We start from the raw sequence: 24,421 nt of genomic DNA, 5'->3' as shown, positions 1-24,421 counted from the left end.
ATGGCCAAGTCAATCTCCAGATCTAAACCCAATTGAGCATGCATTTCACTTGCTCAAATCCAGACTTAAGACGGAAAGACCCACAAACAAGCAAGACCTGAAGGCTGCGGCTGTAAAGGCCTGGCAAAGCATTAAGAAGGAGGAAACCCAGCGTTTGGTGATGTCCATGGGTTCCAGACTTAAGGCAGTGATTGCCTCCAAAGGATTTGCAACAAAATATTGAAACTAAAAATATTTTGTTTGGGTTATGTTTATTTGTCCAATTACTTTTGACCTCCTAAAATGTGGAGTGTTTGTAAAGAAATGTGTACAATTCCTACATTTTCTATCAGATATTTTTGTTCAACCCTTCAAATTAAACGTTACAATCTGCACTTGAATTCTGTTGTAGAGGTTTCATTTCAAATCCAATGTGGTGGCATGCAGAGCCCAACTCGCGAAAATTGTGTCACTGTCCAAATATTTCTGGCCCTAACTGTATGTATTGTATGTGATACTGTGACTGCTGTACACACATTATATAGGTGAAACATATATATATATATATATATATATATATATACTATATAATTGTCTAAGGGTCACTTCTGTCTGTCTGTCTGTCCTTCTGTCTGTCACGGTTATTCATTCGCTGATTGGTCTCGCCAGCTGCCTGTCATGGCTGCCGCGACCAATCAGCGACGGGCACAGTCCGGAAGAAAATGGCCGCTCCTTACTCCCCGCAGTCAGTGCCTGTTGCCCGCATACTCCCCTCCGGTCAATGCTAACACAGGGTTAATGCCAGTGGTAACGGACTGCGTTATGCCGCGGGTAACGCACTCCGTTACCGCTGCTATTAACCCTGTGTGTCCCCAACTTTTTACTATTGACGCTGCCTATGCGGCATCAATAGTAAAAAATGTAATGTTAAAAATAATAATAAAAAAAAAAACCTGCTATACTCACCCTCCGTAGTCGCTCGCGCCGTCCGCCTTTCTCGTTGCAGGTTCCGGTGGCAAAGATGGTATGGGAGAAGGACCTGCCATGACGTCACGGTCATGTGACCGCAACATCATCACAGGCCCTGTGCGCCTGCGCGAGAAGGACCTGCCATGACGTCACGGTCATGTGACCGCGACGTCATCACAGGCCCTGCGCGCCTGCGCTAGAAAGACCTGCCATGACGTCACGGTCATGTGACCGCGACGTCATCACAGGTCCTGTGCTCATACCAACCCTGGGACCGGAAGCTCCCGTGGACTACAAGGGGCCCTCGGAAAGGTGAGTATATGTTTATTTTTTTATTTTTTAACCTGTGACAAACCTGCCTGGGCAATATACTACGTACCTGGGCAATATACTACGTGACTGGCCAATATGCTACGTGGCTCTGTGCTGTATACTACTTCGCTGTGCAATATACTACGTGGCTCTGTGCTGTATACTACGTAACTGGGCAATATACTACGTGGCTCTGTGCTGTATACTACGTCACTGGGCAATATACTACGTCGCTGGGCAATATACTACGTCACTAGGCAATATACTACGTTACTGGGCAATATACTACATGGCTGCGCAATATACTATGTCACTGGGCAATATACTACGTAACTGGGCAATATACTATGTGGACATGCATATTCTAGAATACCCGATGCGTTAGAATCGGACCACCATCTAATGTATGTATGCATGTATGTATATATACATAGATATATAGTGCGACTATACACAGCAGTATCACCTATATAACGTACTGTATATGCAGTAGTCTACACATTATATAGGCAATACTGCTACTGCTGTGTATGATGATAGTATCACCTATATAGTGTATATACAGCAGTCTATATACATTATATAGGCAATACTGCTACTGGTGTGTATATACATTATATATAGGTGATACTGCTGTATATATGTACGTGCGTGTATATACACACACCAGTATCGCCTATATAACGATATACAGTATATACACAGCAGTATCACCTATATAACGTATATAATCACTATACCACCTATATAATTTACGTATAGCAGTCTATATCTTATATAGGCAATACTGCTACTGATGTATATATGTTATATAGATGATACTGCTGTGTATATATATATATGTGCTGATGTAAAGTAGACATATTAGAAATGTTACTTATTAAGTATTTTGTTTGACATAGTTCTGTGATTTAAGGGCATAAATATTCAAAGTTGGAAAATTATGAAATTTTTAAAATTTTTGCTAAATTTCCATTTTTTCACAAATAAACGCAAGTCTTATCGAAGAAATTTTACCACTATCATGAAGTACAATATGTCCCAAGAAAATTGTGTCAGAATCATCAGGATTCGTTGAAGCGTTCCAGAGTTATAACCTCATAAAGGGACAGTGGTCAGAATTGTAAAAATTGGCCCGGTCATTAACGTGCAACCCCTTGGGCCTAAGGGGTTAAAGAAAGTTGTACTATGGAGGTGAATTATGAATCTCACTCATTGGAACTTATACATCAATTTAGGGATCGAGGATATAGTAACAGGCAAATTAAGAGAGGATATAGAAAAGCATCTAACTTTACTAGAGAAGAACTGTTGTATGGTAATAGAGGAAACAATGGTAAATTCCAGAACAAAAACCAGGTTAGATTCATTACTGAGTATAATAGACAATGGCCTGTATTACCGCCATAATATGGAAGCATTGGGACGTTTTAAGGACTGACCCTATATTTGATACATTTTTGTCTGAGCATCCATTGATCGTGCCAATCCGGTCCCAAAATTTGAAAGATCTTTTGGTTCATAGCCACCACTCAACCTCATGTGTAGAATTGTCAACATTGGAATGCAATGGCTTTTTTCCCTGTAACTCATGCAAAGCATGTTAAAACCTTTTTAAGAGTAGGACCTTCTCAAATCATGATGGCACAAGAATCTGTCAGCTATGAATAAAAAAACTGACTTGTGCCTCAAAAGGGGTAATTTATCATGCACATTGTTTGTGTAAAAAGATCTACGTAGGCTTAACTACACGAGAATTGAGGATAAGGACCAGAGAGCATATAAGATATTGAAAAATTGGCTACAATCGAGGACGTAAGTATTCTGAAAACTTTGCCAAAACAATTTAAAATGTATCACAACTCTGACCCTACAAGATTGAAAATTCAAGCTATTGATCAACTGCAGTTAAGTGCTAGGGGGGTAATTTGTCAAAAATTCTTGCACAAAAAGAGAGTAGGTGTGTTTTTTGTTTTTTAACTGTTTTTAAATTTGTTCATTTTAGTACCGTCATTGTTTGGTGGCACATTTGTCTACTTGGTGCTCCTATGGACCTTATATGCCTCATTGCGAACAAGTTGATCTTCGTACCAAATCACACAGTCACATTGAGGACATCCTGTAACTCCATGACTCAATTCTTGGAAGATGCAAGATTACAGCTATTATTAGTATTTGGCAAGATATTGAGACTGTCCCTTTTTCCATGTTGGCATTATTTACCTGGATGGTGGAGTTCTTTGGGAGCTGGTCCTTCTGGTAATCGGGTGGTGAGTGGGTGTGGGTGGAAGGTTTCTTTTGGGAGTTCCATTGTTTGAAGCTGCAAAAAAAAAATTGAAAATCCAAAGGGTATGTAGGTTGTGTCACATATGTACATTTAAAATATCCATTTAGATTCATTAAAGCTTTAGTAATATAAAATTATACAATGCACACTAATGTTGGTGCACATTTCCTATCTTATGCTGTATTATTATATTAATTATTTTTATCTGGGTGTACATTCCCTATTTAACTTAATCTATATGATTTACTTATGTATTTATTTTATTTAATGAATTTAACCACTTATTTTCTTATTATATTAATTGACATCCAATAGTTTTGGATATGATTTATATGGTAATGATTAGAGTTCAGCGACTTTTTTACTTTTTTAGGATCGAGTTGGGTTTTGCGAAACCCGACTTTGTCAAAAGTCGGGTCGGGTAAAATCGGCCGATTATTTCGAAAAGTCGGGAGCCGACCGAAATACGAAACCCAATGCAAGTCAATGGGGAATCAAATTCGGCAGTGAGTGGACAGGAAAACACCTACAGTGCCCATTTTAATGCCAAAAACATAAATTCTTATTTCTTAAGCTTGTCAATCTTAATTTACTTTATAATAATAGTTGGGCATTGAAAACAGGGGGTCATTTGGCGAAAGTTGTGGGGGGTAGGGCTGGCTCAAGATTTTTGTGGGCCCAGGAAGCGAGGAATATGTCACAGCGGTGGAGCAGGGAAAGGTAAGTATTTCAACTTTGCAAGGGCTGTGATCCTGAGCAAGCAGGGTGGGCCCACTCATTGGCACTTGGTACTGGCACAGGGCCCATCATAGTATGGCGGTGTGTTTGACGGCGAGTGGCGCCTCCCACTGCCAGAGACACTTTTGCATACTATGAGGAGCCCTGTGCCAGTGACGTCGCTAACAAGTATGCCCCCCCACCTGATGAAGGAACCTGCACTTTCATCTGCACCTTCCTCTTTGTCCCCGTGTAAGGTGGTATAGTATGCGGGAAGGGGACCTGACTTTCAGCAGGGTCAGATTAAGGCTGTGTAGAGTGCAAGGGGAATGTAGTGGTCTTGGTCAATGTACCAGCAGACTCATCTAGCAGTGGCTGGGCAATGGGCAGGATGAGGAGGAAACAGATATAGGCCCAAATAATAAAGTAGGCTAAATGCAGTTCAAAATTGGTAACAGGACTAAAAAGGCGGCATTGCTTTGCTCAGTGGAGGACAGCTGTAATGAGTGGCCAGACACAGTTAGTAGGCCCAAATACAAAAATAGGCTAAATGCAGTTCAAAATTGGTAACAGGACTAAACACGCAGCATTGCTTTGTTCAGTGGAGGACAACTGTAATGAGTGGCGCAGACACAGTCAGTAGGCCCAAAATAAAAAAGTAGGCTAAATGCAGTTCAAAATTGGTAACAGGACTAAACAGGCGGCCTAGCTTTGTTCAGTGGAGGACAACTATAATGAGTGGCGCAGACACAGTTAGTAGACCCAAATACAAAAGTAGGCTAAATGCAGTTCAAAAATGGTAACAGGACTAAACAGGCGGCATAGCTTTGTTCAGTGGAGGACAACTGTAATGAGTGGCGCAGACACAGTTTGTAGGCCCACAATAAAAAAAGTAGGCTAAATGCAGTTCAAAATTGGTAACAGGACTAAAGAGGTGGCCTAGCTTTGTTCAGTGGAGGACAACTGTAATGAGTGGCGCAGACACGGATAGTAGGCCCAAATACAAAAGTATATTTCAAAAACCTGACCGGCACATCCAAACATAGACACAGTGTGAACAGGTGCTGAACCTAGAGTCGCCAACTCGTATATAGTTAAGTAAATAAGGCAGCACACTGCAGCGCTAGAACATACAAACTTGAAAAACGAAATTTGAACTGCATTACTGCACTAGAAATATGAAAAATGAGAGCGTTTAGCGCATAAAAATGGCCAATTTTATGTGTACCTGGTATCCCCTTTACGGCATCTCTCTTATACCAGGTCCTACACTTGCCTTACCTCGCTGAGAATAAACGTCTCCATCTGAATGGGTACATGTGAAAACCTCTTCCTAGACTAAAATTCTCTCTCTCTGTGGAGGGGTATTGGACCTGCTGTAATTAAAACACCTGTGGCTAGGAGGCGGAGTGCACGATCAGAAGGCTAGAGAATACATTTCAAAAACCTGACCGGCACATCCAAACATAGACTCAGTGTAAACAGGTGCTTAACCTAGAGTCGCCAACTCGTATATAGTTAAGTAAATAAGCCAGCACACTGCAGCGCTAGAACATACAAACAGGTGTTTTAATTACAGCAGGTCCAATACCCCTCCACAGAGAGAGAGAATTTTAGTCTAGGAAGAGGTTTTCTAGTGCAGTAATGCAGTTCAAATTTCGTTTTTCAAGTTTGTATGTTCTAGCGCTGCAGTGTGCTGCCTTATTTACTTAACTATATACGAGTTGGCGACTTTGTTACTTATACGTCTTATCGCCTGAAGGCGAGGATAGTGACACAAGCAGTGATTGTGTGTCAGGCTCATGTGTCCTAACAACTGCATGAAAGTCCCAGGAACACAAGTGCTGACACCCCTGGCATTGGAAGTGACTATAGGTGTTTTTATCTTATCAGGCCCTAACATATGGAATGAGAAAGGGTTTTCCAAGTAGTGGACAACTTCTTTAAGGACAGTTTTTCTCTAATTGTAAGAATTAATTGTACTGAAATGAATAGGTTAAATGGTTTTTTTGCCTTCAGGTGAATCTCTAATTTTGGCAAGCATATACTGTAAAATAATAAAAACAGCTGGTACTAAACCTCCTCTGCTCCAGCTTTGGCTCTCCATCATTGCTCCATCTATAGTGGACAACACCACCGCAGCCAATTAATGAGCATAGTGGCTTTGCCAATGTAGACAGCTGAGCTCAGTGACTGGCTGCAGTGGTCATGCAAGCTGTCGATGGGATGTAATTGCTTTAGTCAAAACACAATGACTGAAGCAGCGGCAGAGATCCAGTGCTACATCAGTGAGCGATGAGTAAAAGCTGGTATTGCTACGTTAATTGTCTGCCAGTGGTTGGGGTTCACTGTGCTGAAAGTGGAAAAAACCTTTAAAGGGAACCTGTCTCTAAGTTTGCCCCATATGAGGTAAGGCCAGTTCCTTTCAACCCTCATATACAGCATTCTAATATGTTGTATAGATACCCCCAATCCAGTCTGAAAGACAAGAAAAACACATTTTATTATACTCACTTATGGGGCGATCAGGTCCAATGGGCATCATTGTCTCGTGCCTCCTCTCTTACTGAAATGCTGTCTTCCTTTTTGCGGTATGTGGATGGAGCATCATGCGTCAACCACACAGTGTCCCCAGCATCGTGCTCCTTCACAAGCAAACTATTCTGTACTTCTGTATGTAGTGCAGTGCGCATGCACCGGGAACTGTCATAGAGCCCCAGAGTATGGACACTGCAGCACTTTATTCTGCCCTGGTCAGTGCTGGGAAGTTTGCAGGAGCGCGATGCCAGGGACTCTGTGTAGATGACGTAGGACACGTCATTCACACGAAGCAGAAGAGAGGAGGACGCATTGGAAGAAGAAAGGAGGCACTGGATCAAGACATCAATTCCCAAAGGATCCAATTGCTCTGTTGTACATCAGTATAACAACATTTTCAGCAGTTCTAGAGCATTTTGTTGCCATAGAGTGGTGTTCCTGCTTGGTACTCCATCTATTAGACAGATGTTCAAAGAGTGATGCCCGCTCTTCTGGACATGTCATGACCATGCATTACTTGTTGACCAATATAATACTACATTTTGAATGGATATCATAAATAGTGAAGAGTGAATTTGTTCAGAAAAAGATCATGAGCGTTTTGCATGTGTTTGATGAGGTGAGGGGTTTTGCAGAGCTCAGAGCCGTGGCGTTCTGGTAAACTTTTTTCCCCCCAACTTTATGTGTGCACATTGCGGCTAGCCAATCAGGGCACAGGAAACATCCAAAATGTCCTGACACTACGGCTTGTGTTATTGGCTGCTGAAATCACATGTCCCTCTCCATATAAAAAGCGGACATCTTGTTTTAGCGCCATTTTGACACTGTTAGGCTACTTTCACACTTCAGGTTTTTGCTGTCAGGCACAATTCAGCAAGTTTAGAAAAAAACTGATCCGTTTTTTTTTCGCCGTTTTTTTTCTCATAGAGTTGTATTAGCACCGGATTCCTCCTGATGGACACATGTTTCACTTTTTTTGCCAGATCTGGCAAAAATTACTTTTCCGGCGGACAGAGAAAACGTACAGAGGAATGTTTTTTTCTGTCCGGCGAAAAAACGCCCAGCGACGGTTCCAGCGATAAATGGATGAAACGTGAAGTGATTTGACTGGATCCGGCCACCGATTCCAGTATTTGTACACTGAGCATGCCCCATAGCTTCGTTTTCCATTCTGGAGTCTCTCTCTCTCGTCCAAACTGATGACCAGATAAACTAAATCGGATCCAGCATAAAACTGATAAGGTGTATCAGTTTTTAACAATTTGCACAGGATCCATTTTTCTCTAAAATGGCTGGATTATGCCTGAAGGCAAAAACTGGATGTGTGAAAGTAGCCTAATAGCGCAGAGAGGCTGCTCCTGATGCTGGCACTGTTACTAGCAGGATTTTAACAAGTTAGTTAGGCAATTGTATATCAGTCAGATAGTGTAGCTAGCTAGTGTTCAGTGTGGCTGTTAGATTTACCTTATAGCATTTTTTTGGCCATTACTGAGGTCCATAGAAAAAAACAGCAGGGCACATGTCCTACAAGTGTGTTGTGCACTGCTTCCATTGTACTCCATGCACGAGTATAGCATTCTAAATAATATTTTTTCACTAGCTAAATGTGAATCAGCCTGCTGTATCCCACTTTGTCATTTAGTGCTGTGGTGATATGAAACTGTCTGCAGAACTAATGCCCTTAAAAAAAAATATATAATTATTCAGTTGCAAAAAATTAGACAGCCCACCTCATCACACTGTCATTTTGTTGGGTTGAAATGAAGCTGTCTGCAGATCTCACACACATAACCAAAATGTTTTCTGTTGCTAAACATCATACAGTAGGGGACTTGACCTTAAAATAATTTGCAGAATCTAGTGTGTCAAAGAGGCCCTATCCAGAGGCCACCAAAAAAATGATTCTGCTCCTATTGTCATACAATAGGGGACCTGACTTTAAAATAATATGCATCACAAGAGTCCATCACAGTATGAACCAACCTCATATATCAATCATAATAAACAAAATCCCGTTTTGTTCTAAAGGGGATAAAGAGGCATAGGCAAAAATGCGCTTAAAAGTAATATTTTATTCAGAATAATTAAAAATTATATAAAATAAGCAAAGGGATACTCTCAAAATGGCTAGGTGAACACAAACCGTGGCCAAGAACCTGTCTTTCACTAGGGGGACTTGTCAGGGAGTCACAAAAACACTGAACTTTAGGAAGGCAAAGTTTGACCAGCTTAGAGATGCCCTTAATCTGGTAGACTGGGACAATATCCTCAGAAATAAGAATACAGATAATAAATGGGAAATGTTTAAGAGCATCCTAAATAGGCAGTGTAAGCGGTTTATACCTTGTGGGAATAAAAGGACTAGAAATAGGAAAAACCCAATGTGGCTAAACAAAGAAGTAAGACAGGCAATTAACAGTACAAAAAAAAGGATTTGCACTACTAAAGCAGGATGGCATGATTGAAGCTCTAAAAAACTATAGGGAGAAAAATACTTTATCTAAAAAACTAATTAAAGCTGCCAAAAAGGAAACAGAGAAGAACATTGCTAAGGAGAGTAAAACTAATCCCAAACTGTTCTTCAACTATATCAATAGTAAAAGAATAAAAACTGAAAATGTAGGCCCCTTAAAAAATAGTGAGGAAAGAATGGTTGTAGATGACGAGGAAAAAGCTAACATTTTAAACACCTTCTTCTCCACGGTATTCACGGTGGAAAATGAAATGCTAGGTGAAATCCCAAGAAACAATGAAAACCCTATATTAAGGGTCACCAATCTAACCCAAGAAGAGGTGCGAAACCGGCTAAATAAGATTAAAATAGATAAATCTCCGGGTCCGGATGGCATACACCCACGAGTACTAAGAGAACTAAGTAATGTAATAGATAAACCATTATTTCTTATTTTTAGGGACTCTATAGCGACAGGGTCTGTTCCGCAGGACTGGCGCATAGCAAATGTGGTGCCAATATTCAAAAAGGGCTCTAAAAGTGAACCTGGAAATTATAGGCCAGTAAGTCTAACCTCTATTGTTGGTAAAATATTTGAAGGGTTTCTGAGGGATGTTATTCTGGATTATCTCAATGAGAATAACTGTTTAACTCCATATCAGCATGGGTTTATGAGAAATCGCTCCTGTCAAACCAATCTAATCAGTTTTTATGAAGAGGTAAGCTATAGGCTGGACCACGGTGAGTCATTGGACGTGGTATATCTCGATTTTTCCAAAGCGTTTGATACCGTGCCGCACAAGAGGTTGGTACACAAAATGAGAATGCTTGGTCTGGGGAAAATGTGTGTAAATGGGTTAGTAACTGGCTTAGTGATAGAAAGCAGAGGGTGGTTATAAATGGTATAGTCTCTAACTGGGTCGCTGTGACCAGTGGGGTACCGCAGGGGTCAGTATTGGGACCTGTTCTCTTCAACATATTCATTAATGATCTGGTAGAAGGTTTACACAGTAAAATATCGATATTTGCAGATGATACAAAACTATGTAAAGCAGTTAATACAAGAGAAGATAGTATTCTGCTACAGATGGATCTGGATAAGTTGGAAACTTGGGCTGAAAGGTGGCAGATGAGGTTTAACAATGATAAATGTAAGGTTATACACATGGGAAGAAGGAATCAATATCACTATTACACACTGAACGGGAAACCACTGGGTAAATCTGACAGGGAGAAGGACTTGGGGATCCTAGTTAATGATAAACTTACGTGGAGCAGCCAGTGCCAGGCAGCAGCTGCCAAGGCAAACAGGATCATGGGGTGCATTAAAAGAGGTCTGGATACACATGATGAGAGCATTATACTGCCTCTGTACAAATCCCTAGTTAGACCGCACATGGAGTACTGTGTCCAGTTTTGGGCACCGGTGCTCAGGAAGGATATAATGGAACTAGAGAGAGTACAAAGGAGGGCAACAAAATTAATAAAGGGGATGGGAGAACTACAATACCCAGATAGATTAGCGAAATTAGGATTATTTAGTCTAGAAAAAAGACGACTGAGGGGCGATCTAATAACCATGTATAAGTATATAAGGGGACAATACAAATATCTCGCTGAGGATCTGTTTATACCAAGGAAGGTGACGGGCACAAGGGGGCATTCTTTGCGTCTGGAGGAGAGAAGGTTTTTCCACCAACATAGAAGAGGATTCTTTACTGTTAGGGCAGTGAGAATCTGGAATTGCTTGCCTGAGGAGGTGGTGATGGCGAACTCAGTCGAGGGGTTCAAGAGAGGCCTGGATGTCTTCCTGGAGCAGAACAATATTGTATCATACAATTATTAGGTTCTGTAGAAGGACGTAGATCTGGGGATTTATTATGATGGAATATAGGCTGAACTGGATGGACAAATGTCTTTTTTCGGCCTTACTAACTATGTTACTATGTTACTATGTAATTTAAGGCAGCAATTGATCACAAACACTGATTCAAAATTACATCATATGAACTAATGTGTCATTGGCGGTGGCATTCATATGAATACTATAAAGTGCAAAATGATAATACATTTTAAGCAATGCCATCATCTATGACAAAGCAATCACAATTGTACCACAGTAAATGTGAGCCTATTAAACCATAAAGTGCATAAGTGCACATATTGTAGGGCTGCCAAAAGAGTCAAAGGTTGCTAATTAACTTACATCAGTATATGTCCCGGCCACAGGCACACCTCAACTACACCCTGACAGCGCCGTTTCACCTTACTGGCTTCCTCAAATGGGGGTACGTGTGTAATGTGCGCAATGAGTACCTTTAAATAGCATGATAACAGCTGCAACTCATGTTGGCACTAATCCGAGTTCAATTGCGCATGCGCCGCTCATCAGACTTCCTTCAAATCAAACACTGACTTCTAGATCATCGCGACCTGGAACGCAAGTGTGAAATACTAGATGTCACTCTGTGCATGGGGCTGGAAGTTACAAAGTCGTCCTGAACAGCGCATGCTCTATGTGATCGCCAAAAGCAGCGGCCGTGTCATGAATGGAAGCGAACTGATCCGGTGACACAAAGGTTAAACAAGAGAGGTGGGGGGAGGGAGGGGAGAAGGGGAATTGTCTGGAATTAAGGAAGAATACTGGGGAAAAGGAAAAACAAGGGGAGAATAATAAATGTGAAACTATCATTACTAGGGTTGAGCGAAACGGATCGGACAAATTCAAAAATTGCCGACTTTCGGCAAAGTCGGGTTTCATGAAACCCGACCCGATCCTAGTGTGGGATCGACCATGAGGTTGGCGATCTTCGCGCCAAAGTCGCGTTTCATATGACGCTTTCAGCGCCATTTTTCAGCCAATGAAGGAGGACGCAGAGTGTGGGCAGCATGATGACATAGGTCTCGGTCCCCACCATCTTAGAGAAGGGCATGACAGTGATTGGCTTGCTTTCTGCGGCGTCTCAGGGGCTATAGAGGGGCGTGCACGCCGACCGCCATCTTACTTCTGCCGATCGTAGCATAGGGAGAGGTTGCCGCATCTTCATCAGAAGAAGGGATATAGTTAGGGAGGGAAGAATAAGCCCCGAAACTGCTTGTGCTATAGCGATTTCCACTGTCCAACACCACCATTTGTTTGGAAACAGGAACACATGGGCTACTTGCACAGTGAACAAGTCTGTAAGAACATGTTCACACACCACCAAGAAACCTGAAGACACAAAAGAGAATAGTAAAACCAAAAACACTCAGTTTGAAAAAAAATCGCAGTAATCCGCAAGTGCTAGTAAAAGATGTAAAAAACAGGGTATTTGGATGATACGTTTTTTGCAAAAAATGTATACTAAGCTGCTCTACCAAACTTCACGGTATACCCTTATCAGAGCAGTCCTAACTAATGTATGCAATCCCTATCTGATGTATTTAAAAACCTGATCATCTGTATATTACCTGTGTGAACAGGGTTCAGAGAGGAAAAATCCATGTGTGCATACAGAGTAGAACAGCTTTTGTGCAGATAGCCCAAGAGGAGTGGTGGATAACTCCCCAGTCTTGTAGACACAAGAGAACAATTATGGAAACAGGAACACATGGGCTACTTGCACAGTGAACAAGTCTGTAGGAACATGTTCACACACCACCAAGAAACCTGAAGACACAAAAGAGAATAGTAATACAAAAAACACTCAGTTTGTCATTTGTTTGCAGGGACAGTGGAGGCTATATTTTTGTGCATCAGCTCTGTAGCTTATTAGGCTGCCTTATAAGGCTCCCTGATAGCTGCATTGCTGTTTGCACGCCGCTGTGCAAACCAACTGCTTTTTTAAAAGCAAAAATCCTGTTGCTCCTTTCTGCACAGTTCTCTTGTTTCTTTGTCCACACTTTTGTGTGCAGCAGTCCTTTTTATTGCTGCCATACTTGTCCTGAGATCATTGTAGGGAGATTGAAATTGTACTACAGTCCTTGTATTTTTTCGTATATCTTCCAGCCACTTTCTACCACTGCATCGATTCAAAGTGACAGGAGACAACATTTGTCCAGTATGGTTACGAACTACTTTTCCTCCCTTATCGATGTTCTCCCTCACAGGTCATTCCCATTTGATTACTGGACATCTAAAATAGACACCAAACCTGAATTGCAGAATATGCATTACAGGAGCTCGCTTGCCCTGCTTCTAGTGTGCTATCAGAAAGAGTCTTCAGTGCTGCTGGTTCAATACTGACCGAAAAAAGGACATGTCTGCCTACCCAGAATGTTGATGATCTAACCTTCATTAAAATGAACCAATCATGGATTTCAAATTATTTTGCCCCACCTTCTCCTGCTGACACATAGCTTGCCTGAAAAATGTCTTGCTTTTGGCCTCCTCTTACTGACTTCTCCAATTCCGCCATTTGAAGCTGCTGAATGTCCACCATAGGCCATTTTTATGCCTTCCTAAATGGGCTGACTCCCCCCACAGGGCAGTGGTCACCACCTGGCTCAAGCACCCGTGTGAATGCCGTTTGCCTGGACAGGTGGGCAAGGCAAGGCAAGATTGCCTTGTGCAGGCATGTACTACGGAGGACAGAGAATGAACTTCAATCCAATATTGCAGCCAGCATGCAGCCAGCGGGTAAGTAAAGGGTGAATCAAACACCCGAAAACCCCGCCTCTATGGCTGAAAATTGTTCCCTCCAAATTCAGGTGACAGAGTCCCTTTAAGTTATTTTTTTAGCAAAGTGTCTAAGTATCTACAATGTAGTTGTTATATCAAAAAAATATTGATTGCTGAGTGGGTGGCAACTCCATTGTTGCATCATTCCTGTTAGTTTTTCCTGTTAATTTTAATGGAAAAAACTGTGCAGTAGAAAAACTGAAACAACAGGAAACCTTGCTGACCCATGACCAGAGCATGTATTTTTTGTTGTTTTTATGTTGCAATAAAAAAAAATGTCTTGTAAGAATTTTCGTGAATTTTGTTATTCTACATTTTTGGTTGTTGCGGTTCATTTAAGTTAATTGGGAAAAAAGAAAAATGTATTAACTTTCATAATGATTTTAAAAACAAAACAATGTAAAATCAGTTATCAAAAAACAAAAGCGTGTTTACATGGACGCACACAGCAATAAAAGTTTACAACACTTTTTACTTCCAGCAATAAATGGAGACACCGTAAATAAAAATGCTATGGTTTTAAACACTTGTAAGAATGTTCACATGGGTCAGATGCGCAGCAAATTTTCCAGCCAGATATTTGTCCAGAATATATGATGTGTAATATAGTGGCGATATTGTGAATGAGACTTTACAAAATCTCATGAATAGTGTAGCTTGGCTAAAGGTTGTGTAGTCGACGGGAGGTATGTGTCACATAGGTGGCGTGTTGCTGTGATGTAACCCGGAGTGTTTTCTTTATTGCACATAACCATGTCTATATATATATATATATATATATATATATATATATATATATATGTGTGTGTGTTTCAGGACCTGTGGGGTGATGTCAAACCACATGACCAATCATGTGATGGATTCCTGGGTGTGGTTAGCTCTATATAAGACAGGCTAATGCTTTACACAGGAGATATGTGTGGAGGTAAAACCCTCCAGAGTGTGTTAAGGCTCCAGGACTGAGCCTGAAGGACTGGACACTTGTTTTTCTTTCCCTGAGCCAAAGGCTATTTGCTTTCTGTTATTTTGCCATGTGGTTTATGAAGCAATAAACCCTGTGAACTTTTAAAGGAACGTGCCTCCTGAGTGTCAGCCGTCGCACCTGAGTGAGTGAAATCCCTACAATAGGCTCTAGAAAAGTCACAGGGATAGGTTAGGAATTTGTCAATCAAATTAAATTAATTTTTGCTAATAATTTTGACAAATTTCTCCCTCTGCACTGCAATGGATAAAATTCATGGGTAATTTGCAGCATTTTTGCTGTAGAATCTGTACCTTTTGGTGTGGATTTGCCCTTATAGATTTTCTGTGTGGAGATAACCTATTTTTACATTCTCATGCTTAATTATTTTTCAAAATTTGACATTCTAATTTGCTACAAATGATAAGTAATTATTTTAGAATATTAAAGTAGTAAGTGATATAAATAGAATGGTACTTACTCAGAGACAGCACGATCCAGCTACACCAATGGCTCATTTATATAATATGACCGCTGTATGTTTGCAGATGGGATACCTTTATAGAATATCATAATAATGTTTGGGGAGGGATTAGAACAATGTACTGCCAATTTATTCAGCAAATATAATCACGTTCTTTTCCATTTCTCGATCATGCTGAGCATATTTAACCTGTCTTAAATCTGTAATTCGTATTATGTAACCATCAATTACAAAGCTCCTCGGATCATAAGGTATTAATTGATTATGCAATTGTTTCAATAAGATTTTCAATTTAGCATTTTTGATGTAACACTAGATATACAGATATATAGCAAGAGCAGACATATATAATTGTGAATCTTTTCATTTATAAAAGGGAAAAACATACTCACTTTAAATTCCAAAAGGTTTCAATAACTTTATTCCTGTACTGCACAGTTCTGCTACCTTTAGCAGTCTCATCAGCACACCTTTGTTACCTAAAATCAGTCTTCAATCTTTTCTTGGAGAATAGGCTGATGCCACATGCACGCACTCAGTATTTGGTGAGTGTTTAGCCTCACTGTTTGTAAAACAAAACCAGGAGTGGGTCAAAAATACAGAAATTCCTTCTCATTGTTCCACTCCTAGTTTTGGCTTATGCTATGGTAAAAAAGTAACCGAATACTGAACATTGAATGTAGCTGAAACCAAATTTTATTTTGTTTGAATTATTCAGAGACAGATTTTTTTTTTTTTATCATTACTCTACTTCAGAGGCGTAGCTAGGGGTTCAGCTCAGGGGGGATGGGCAAACATCTGAGAAGGCCCCTAACAGGAGGACATATCATTGGTGCAACTTGCGCAGCTGCACACAGGTGCAAGAGGTAAAGGGGCCCATTTCTACCTCCAAATAAGGTGCAATTTTTCATTTTTAGGAGCTCTTGGGCCGCAAAGGGATCATATATTATTCTTGCACAGGGGCCCTTTTTGTCTGCTTCCGCCTGTGGCCCCTAACCAGGTAATCATGATTATGACTCTGGTGGTATAGGGGAACGTCATTAAATGACCGCCCTGTTATTGAAAATAAAAGTCTATGCAAAGACCAGCACTGATATGACCGCCTTTTGGTGACATATAGTGGTAGATACCAGTCCTGCAGGATATATAGAGATTACTGCAGAGTTATCGATGGTGACTTACAGAGGACGTTCTTTCTGGTGGAGTCATTCACTTTTCCCGTCTTTTCCATCTGGCCCAGGGTCATTCCATGGTAGCTTGCATTACAACACAATATAGTAACTTACATTACAAAGATGATGGTAACTTACCTTACTATAAGTTTAACCCAATGGATGGTAACATATTGTAACGTAAGTTACCATCAGCTTAGTAGCGAAAGTTACTATACTGTACGGTAACGTAAGTTATCTATATTTCTTGCAATAAAAACTGTTGCTTTAAGTTGAGAGGTTAAAATATATTTTTTAAAGTTGCTGGGACTACGGTGTTTTAATACAATAAAAATAGTGCTTCTCCCCTTTTTACCAGAACAGAAAATTTGGCAGACTCATGAAGGACAATTGCCTTTCTTTTTTTTGTAACATAAGTTACCAAGTAATAACACTGTATTTTGCATTTAATGTTATTGTTGAAAAATCAAACTGTGTTGAAATCTATTGAGAATAGTTTAACCCCTTTACCCCCAAGGGTGGTTAGCACGTTAATGACCGGGCCAATTTTTACAATTCTGACCACTGTCCCTTTATGAGGTTATAACTCTGGAACGCTTCAACGGATCCCAGTGATTCTGACACCGTTTTCTCGTGACATATTGTACTTCATGACAGTTGGAAAATTTCTTTGATATTACCTGCGTTTATTTGTGAAAAAAATGGAAATTTGGTGAAAATTTTTAAAATTTCGCAATTTTCCATCTTTGAATTTTTATGCAATAAAATCACAGAGATATGTCACACAAAATACTTAATAAGTAACATTTCCCACATGTCTACTTTACATCAGCACAATTTTGGAACCAAAATTTTTTTTGTTAGGGAGTTATAAGGGTTAAAACTTGACCAGAAATTTCTCATTTTACAGCACCATTTTTTTAGGGACCACTTCTCATTTGAAGTCACTTTGAGGGGTCTATATGATAGAAAATAACAAAGTGTGACACCATACTAAAAACTGCACCCCTCAATGTGCTCAGAACCACATTCAAGAAGTTTATTAACCCTTCAGGTGTTTCATAGGAATTTTTGGAATGTTTAAATAAAAATGAACATTTAACTTTTTTTCACAAAAAATTTATTCAGCTCCAATTTGTTTTATTTTACCAAGGGTAACAGGAGAAAATGTACCCCAAAATGTGTTGTACAATTTGTCGTGAGTATGCTGATATGCCATATGTGGGGGTAAACCACTGTTTGGGTGCATGGCAGAGCTCGGAAGCGAAGGAGCGCCATTTGACTTTTCAATGCAAAATTGACTGGAATTGAGATGGGACGCCATGTTGCGTTTGGAGAGCCCCTGATGTTCCTAAACATTGAAACCCCACACAAGTGACACCATTTTGGAAAGTAGACTCCCTAAGGAACTTATCTAGATGTGTGGTGAGCACTTTGACCCATTAAGTGATTCACAGAAGTTTATAATGCAGAGCCGTAAAAATGAAAAATCATATTTTTTCACAAAAATGATATTTTCGCCCCCAATTTTTTATTTTCCCAAGGGTAAGAGAAGAAATTGGACTGCAAGCGTTGTTGCACAATTTGTCCTGAGTACGCCGATACTCTATATGTGGGGGTAAACCACTGTTTGGGAGCATGGCAGAGCTCGGAAGGGAAGGAGCGCCATATGACTTTTCAATGCAGAATTGACTGGAATTGAGATGGGACGCCATGTTGCGTTTGGAGAGCCCCTGATGTGCCTAAACATTGAAACCCCCCACAAGTAACACCATTTTGGAAAGTAGACCCCCTAAGGAACTCAGCTAGATGTGTTGTGAGAGCTTTGAACTCCCAAGTGTTTCACTACAGTCTATAACACAGAGCCGTGAAAATACATTTTTTTTTCCTACAATAATTACTTTTAGCCCCAGTTTTGTATTTTCCCAAGGGTAACAGGATAATTGGACCCCAATAGTTGTTATACAATTTGTCCTGAGTATGCTGATACCCCATATGTTGGGGGAACCACCGTTTGATCGCATGGCAGAGCTTGGAAGGGAAGGAGCGCCATTTGGAATGCAGACTTAGATGGAATGGTCTTCAGGTGTCACATTGCGCTTACAGAGCCCCTAATGTACCTAAACAGTAGAAACCCCCTACAAGTGACCCCATATTGGAAACGAGACCCCCCAAGGAATTGTCTAGATGTGTTGTGAGAGCTTTGATCTCCCAAGTGTTTCACTACAGTTTATAACGCAGAGCCGTGAAAATAAAAAATCTTTTTTTTCCACAAAAATTATTTTTTAGCCCCCAGTTTTGTATTTTCCCAAGGGTAACAGAACACATTGGACAACAACTTTTGGGGTCCAATTTCTCCTGAGTACGCTGATACCCCATATGTTGGGGTAAACCCCTGTTTGGGCCCACGGGAGAGCTCGGAAGGGAAGGAGCACTGTTTTACTTTTTCAACGCAGAATTGGCTGCAATTGAGATCGGACTCCATGTCTCGTTTGTTGAGCCCCTGATGTGCCTAAACAGTGGAAACCCCCCAATTATATCTGAAACCCTATTTCAAGCACACCCCTAACCCTAATCCCAACGGTAACCCTAACCACACCCTTAACCCTGACACACCCCTAACCCTAATCCCAACCCTATTCCCAACCGTAAATGTAATCCAAACCCTAACCCTAACTTTAGCCCCAACCCTAACCCAAACTTTAGCCCCAACCCTAATTGTAGCCCTAGCCCTAGTCCTAACCCTAGCCCTAACCATAGCCCTAACCCTAATGGGAAAATGGAAATAAATACATTTTTATAATTTTTCCCTAACTAAGGGGGTGATGAAGGGGGGTTTGATTTACTTTTGTAGTGGGGTTTTTAGCGGATTTTTATGATTGGCAGCCGTCACACACTGAAAGACGCTTTTTATTGCAAAAAATATTTTTTGCGTTACCACATTTTGAGAGCTATAATTTTTCCATATTTTGGTCCACAGAGTCATGTGAGGTCTTGTTTTTTGCGGGGCGAGTTGACGTTTTTATTGGTAACATTTTCGGGCATGTGACAATTTTTGATCGCTGTTTATTCCGATTTTTGTGAGGCAGAATGACCAAAAACCAGCTATTCATGAATTTCTTTTGGGGAGGCGTTTATACCATTCCGCGTTTGGTAAAATGGATAAAGCCGTTTTATTCTTTGGGTCAGTACGGGTACAGCGATACCTCATTTATATCATTTTTTTATGTTTTGGTGCTTTTATGCGATGAAAGCTATTTTATAGAAAAAATAATTATTTTTGCATCGCTTTATTCTGAGGACTATAACTTTTTTATTTTTTCTTTGATGATGCTGTATGGCAGCTTGTTTTTTGCGGGACAAGATGACGTTTTCAGCAGTACCATGGTTATTTATATCTGTCTTTTTTATTGCGTGTTATTCCAGTTTTTGCTTGGCGGTGTGATAATAAAGCGTTTTGCCTCTTTTTTTACGGCGTTTACTGAAGGGGTTAACTAGTGGGACAGTTTTATAGGTTGGGTCGTTACGGACGCGGCAATACTAAATATGTGTACTTTTATTGTTTTATTTATTTAGATAAAGAAATGTATTTTTAGGAACAATATTTATTTTTTTTATTAATTTTTTTTACACGTCAATATTTTTTTTTTACACTATAACATTGCCCCAGGGGGGTGGCATCATGTTATAGTGTAAGATCGCTGATCTGACACTTTGCTGTGCATTGTGTCAGATCAGTTGTGCACTCTGCAGGCTTACCAGTAGGGTTGAGCGAAACGGGTCGAACATTTTCAAAAGTCGCCGACTTTTGGCTAAGTCGGGGTTTCATGAAACCCGATCCGACCCCTGTGCGGGGTCGGCCATGCGGTACGCGACTTTCGCGCCAAAGTCGCGTTTCAATGACGCGAAAAGCGCCATTTCTCAGCCAATGAAGGTAAACGCAGAGTGTGGGCAGCGTGATGACATAGGTCCTGGTCCCCACCATCTTAGAGAAGGGCATTGCAGTGATTGGCTTGCTGTCTGCGACGTCACAGGGGCTATAAAGAGGCGTTCCCGCCGACCGCCATCTTACTGCTGCTGATCTGAGCTTAGGGAGAGGTTGCTGCCGCTTTGTCAGAAGCAGGGATAGCGTTAGGCAGGGTCCATTAACCACAAAACCGCTTGTGCTGCAGCGATTTGCACTGTCCAACACCACCCTCGGTGTGCAGGGACAGTGGAAGTTTTTTTTTTTTTTTTTTTCCCCTCAGCGCTGTAGCTCATTGGGCTGCCCTAGAAGGCTCCCTGATAGCTGCATTGCTGTGTGTACGCCGCTGTGCAAACCAACTGCTTTTTTCAAAGCACAAATCCTCTTGTTCCTTCCTTTCTGCACAGCTATCTTTTTTGTTTGTCCACACTTTTTATTTCATTTGTGCATCAGTCCACTCCTTATTGCTGCCTGCCATACCTGGCTGAGATTACTGCAGGCAGGGAGATAGTAGCTGCCTGCCATACCTGGCTGAGATTACTGCAGGCAGGGAGATAGTAATTGTAGGACATTCCCTGTTTTTTTTTTTTTTTTTTTTTTTGGTGGGAGATTAAGATTGGCAATTTGGCATTTCTGCTAGAGTGCCATCCCTGTGTGTGCCATCTCTCTCACATAGTGGGCCATAGAAAGCCTTTTCATTTTTCTGTATTTTTTTTTGTGGGGTGTATAAATTCTCCCTGATAAAAATACAGTGGGAGATTAATATTGGCCTTTGGGCTTGTGTGCCAGTCCTGAGTGTGCCATCTCTCTCACAAATAGTGGGCCATAGAAAGCCTATTTATTTTTTTTTTTGGTTTTATAAATTCTCCCTGAAAAAAAGGGAGATTAATATTGGCCTCTGGGCTTGTGTGCCAGTCCTGAGCGTGCCATCTGTGCCAGCCCTGAGCGTGCCATCTCTCTCACAAATAGTGGGCCATAGAAAGCCTATTTAATTTTTTTTTTTGTTTTATAAATTTTCCCTGAAAAAAGGGAGATTAATATTGGCCTCTGGGCTTGTGTGCCAGTTGTGAGCGTGCCATCTGTGCCAGTCCTGAGCGTGCCATCTCTCTCACAAATAGTGGGCCATAGAAAGCCTATTTAAATATTTTTTTGGTTTTATAAATTCTCCCAGAAAAAAAGGGAGATTAATATTGGCCTCTGGGCTTGTGTGCCAGTCCTGAGCGTGCCATCTGTGCCAGCCAGCCCTGAGCGTGCCATCTCTCTCACAAATAGTGGGCCATAGAAAGCCTATTTAATTTTTTTTTTTGTTTTATCAATTTTCCCTGAAAAAAGGGAGATTAATATTGGCCTCTGGGCTTGTGTGCCAGTTGTGAGCGTGCCATCTGTGCCAGTCCTGAGCGTGCCATCTCTCTCACAAATAGTGGGCCATAGAAAGCCTATTTAAATATTTTTTTGGTTTTATAAATTCTCCCAGAAAAAAAGGGAGATTAATATTGGCCTCTGGGCTTGTGTGCCAGTCCTGAGCGTGCCATCTGTGCCAGCCAGCCCTGAGCGTGCCATCTCTCTCACAAATAGTGGGCCATAGAAAGCCTATTTAATTTTTTTTTTTGTTTTATCAATTTTCCCTGAAAAAAGGGAGATTAATATTGGCCTCTGGGCTTGTGTGCCAGTTGTGAGCGTGCCATCTGTGCCAGTCCTGAGCGTGCCATCTCTCTCACAAATAGTGGGCCATAGAAAGCCTATTTAAATATTTTTTTGGTTTTATAAATTCTCCCAGAAAAAAAGGGAGATTAATATTGGCCTCTGGGCTTCTGTGCCAGTCCTGAGCGTGCCATCTGTGCCAGTCCTGAGCGTCCCATCTCTCTCACAAATAGTGGGCCATAGAAAGCCTATTTTATTTTTTTTTTGGGTTTTAGAAATTCTCCCTGAAAAAAGGGAGATTAATATTGGCCTCTGGGCTTGTGTGCCAGTTGTGAGCGTGCCATCTGTGCCAGTCCTGAGCGTGCCATCTCTCTCACAAATAGTGGGCCATAGAAAGCCTATTTAAATATTTTTTTGGTTTTATAAATTCTCCCAGAAAAAAAGGGAGATTAATATTGGCCTCTGGGCTTCTGTGCCAGTCCTGAGCGTGCCATCTGTGCCAGTCCTGAGCGTCCCATCTCTCTCACAAATAGTGGGCCATAGAAAGCCTATTTTATTTTTTTTTTGGGTTTCAGAAATTCTCCCTGGAAAAAAAAAGGGAGATTAATATTGCCCTTTGGGCTTGTGTGCCAGTACTAAGCGTTCCATCTCTCTCTCTCTCTCAGTCAGTGGGCCATAGAACGCATATTTTTGGTTTTATTTGTTTTCTAAATTCTCCCTGAAAAAATCATTTTATTTTATTTGGTTTCTAAATTCTTCCTGATAAAATCATATTTTTTTTATTATTTTTATTTCTAAAGTCTCCCTGAAAAAAAAAAAAAAAAAACAACCAAAAAAACAGTGGGAGATTAATATTGGCCTTTCTGCTTGTGTGCCAGTCTTGACTCCTGGGTGTGCCATCTCTCTCTCTCTCTCTCTCTCTCTCTCTCTCTCTCTCCAATTGTGGTCCATAGAAAGCCTATATTTTTTTTCCTTGATTTGGGTTCTAAAATCTACCAGAGAAAATAACTACATCAATCATTGGTAGAAAAATATTGGCCTCTGGGTTTGTGTGCCACTCCTGACTCCTGTGTGCGTCATCTCTCAGTCAGTGGGCCATAGAACGCCTATTTTTGGTTTTATTTGTTTTCTAAATTCTCCCTGAAAAAATCATTTTATTTTATTTGGTTTCTAAATTCTTCCTGATAAAATCATATTTTTTTTATTATTTTTTTTTCTAAAGTCTCCCTGAAAAAAAAAAAAAAAAACAGTGGGAGATTAATATTGGCCTTTCTGCTTGTGTGCCAGTCTTGACTCCTGGGTGCGTCATCTCTCAGTCAGTGGGCCATAGAACGCCTATTTTTGGTTTTATTTGTTTTATAAATTCTCCCTGAAAAAATCATTTTATTTTATTTGGTTTCTAAATTCTTCCTGATAAAATCATATTTTTTTTATTATTTTTTTTTCTAAAGTCTCCCTGAAAAAAAAAAAAAAAAAACAACCAAAAAAAACAGTGGGAGATTAATATTGGCCTTTCTGCTTGTGTGCCAGTCTTGACTCCTGGGTGCGTCATCTCTCAGTCAGTGGGCCATAGAACGCCTATTTTTGGTTTTATTTGTTTTATAAATTCTCCCTGAAAAAATCATTTTATTTTATTTGGTTTCTAAATTCTTCCTGATAAAATCATATTTTTTTTATTATTTTTTTTTCTAAAGTCTCCCTGAAAAAAAAAAAAAAAAAAACAACCAAAAAAAACAGTGGGAGATTAATATTGGCCTTTCTGCTTGTGTGCCAGTCTTGACTCCTGGGTGTGCCATCTCTCTCTCTCTCTCTCTCTCTCTCTCTCTCTCTCTCCAATTGTGGTCCATAGAAAGCCTATATTTTTTTTCCTTGATTTGGGTTCTAAAATCTACCAGAGAAAATAACTACATCAATCATTGGTAGAAAAATATTGGCCTCTGGGTTTGTGTGCCACTCCTGACTCCTGTGTGCGTCATCTCTCAGTCAGTGGGCCATAGAACGCCTATTTTTGTTTTTATTTGTTTTATAAATTCTCCCTGAAAAAATCATTTTATTTTATTTGGTTTCTAAATTCTTCCTGATAAAATCATATTTTTTTTATTATTTTTTTTTCTAAAGTCTCCCTGAAAAAAAAAAAAAAAAAAAAAAAAAAAAAAAAAACAGTGGGAGATTAATATTGGCCTTTCTGCTTGTGTGCCAGTCTTGACTCCTGGGTGTGCCATCTCTCTCTCTCTCTCTCTCCAATTGTGGTCCATAGAAAGCCTACATTTTTTTTCCTTGATTTG

The 24,421-nt window shown here is 40.4% G+C and overlaps 3 protein-coding genes across 3 annotated transcripts in view; 2 read left to right on the top strand and 1 right to left on the bottom strand.

The window, feature by feature from the left end:
- Positions 1 to 15,403, bottom strand: part of LOC138646105 (protein unc-93 homolog A-like) — a 100,814-nt gene extending 85,411 nt beyond the window's left edge. Inside the window, exons 1-2 of the mRNA XM_069735570.1 lie at positions 15,357 to 15,403; positions 3,484 to 3,580 (exon numbers count right to left, since the gene is read on the bottom strand). Of these exons, the coding sequence (XP_069591671.1) occupies positions 3,484 to 3,571 (88 nt within the window). The 5' untranslated portion in view covers positions 3,572 to 3,580; positions 15,357 to 15,403. The remainder of the gene's footprint in view (positions 1 to 3,483; positions 3,581 to 15,356) is intronic.
- The window catches only part of LOC138644847 (gamma-crystallin 1-like), a 404,828-nt gene that overhangs the window by 79,272 nt on the left and 301,135 nt on the right, over positions 1 to 24,421 (top strand). The gene's annotated exons all lie outside the window — the stretch shown is intronic.
- Positions 1 to 24,421, top strand: part of LOC138644848 (gamma-crystallin-3-like) — a 241,728-nt gene that overhangs the window by 79,278 nt on the left and 138,029 nt on the right. The gene's annotated exons all lie outside the window — the stretch shown is intronic.

The sequence above is a fragment of the Ranitomeya imitator genome, chromosome 7 (genome assembly GCF_032444005.1).
Source record: "Ranitomeya imitator isolate aRanImi1 chromosome 7, aRanImi1.pri, whole genome shotgun sequence".
NCBI lineage: Eukaryota > Metazoa > Chordata > Amphibia > Anura > Dendrobatidae > Ranitomeya > Ranitomeya imitator.
This window is presented reverse-complemented; position numbering and strand designations above follow the sequence as displayed.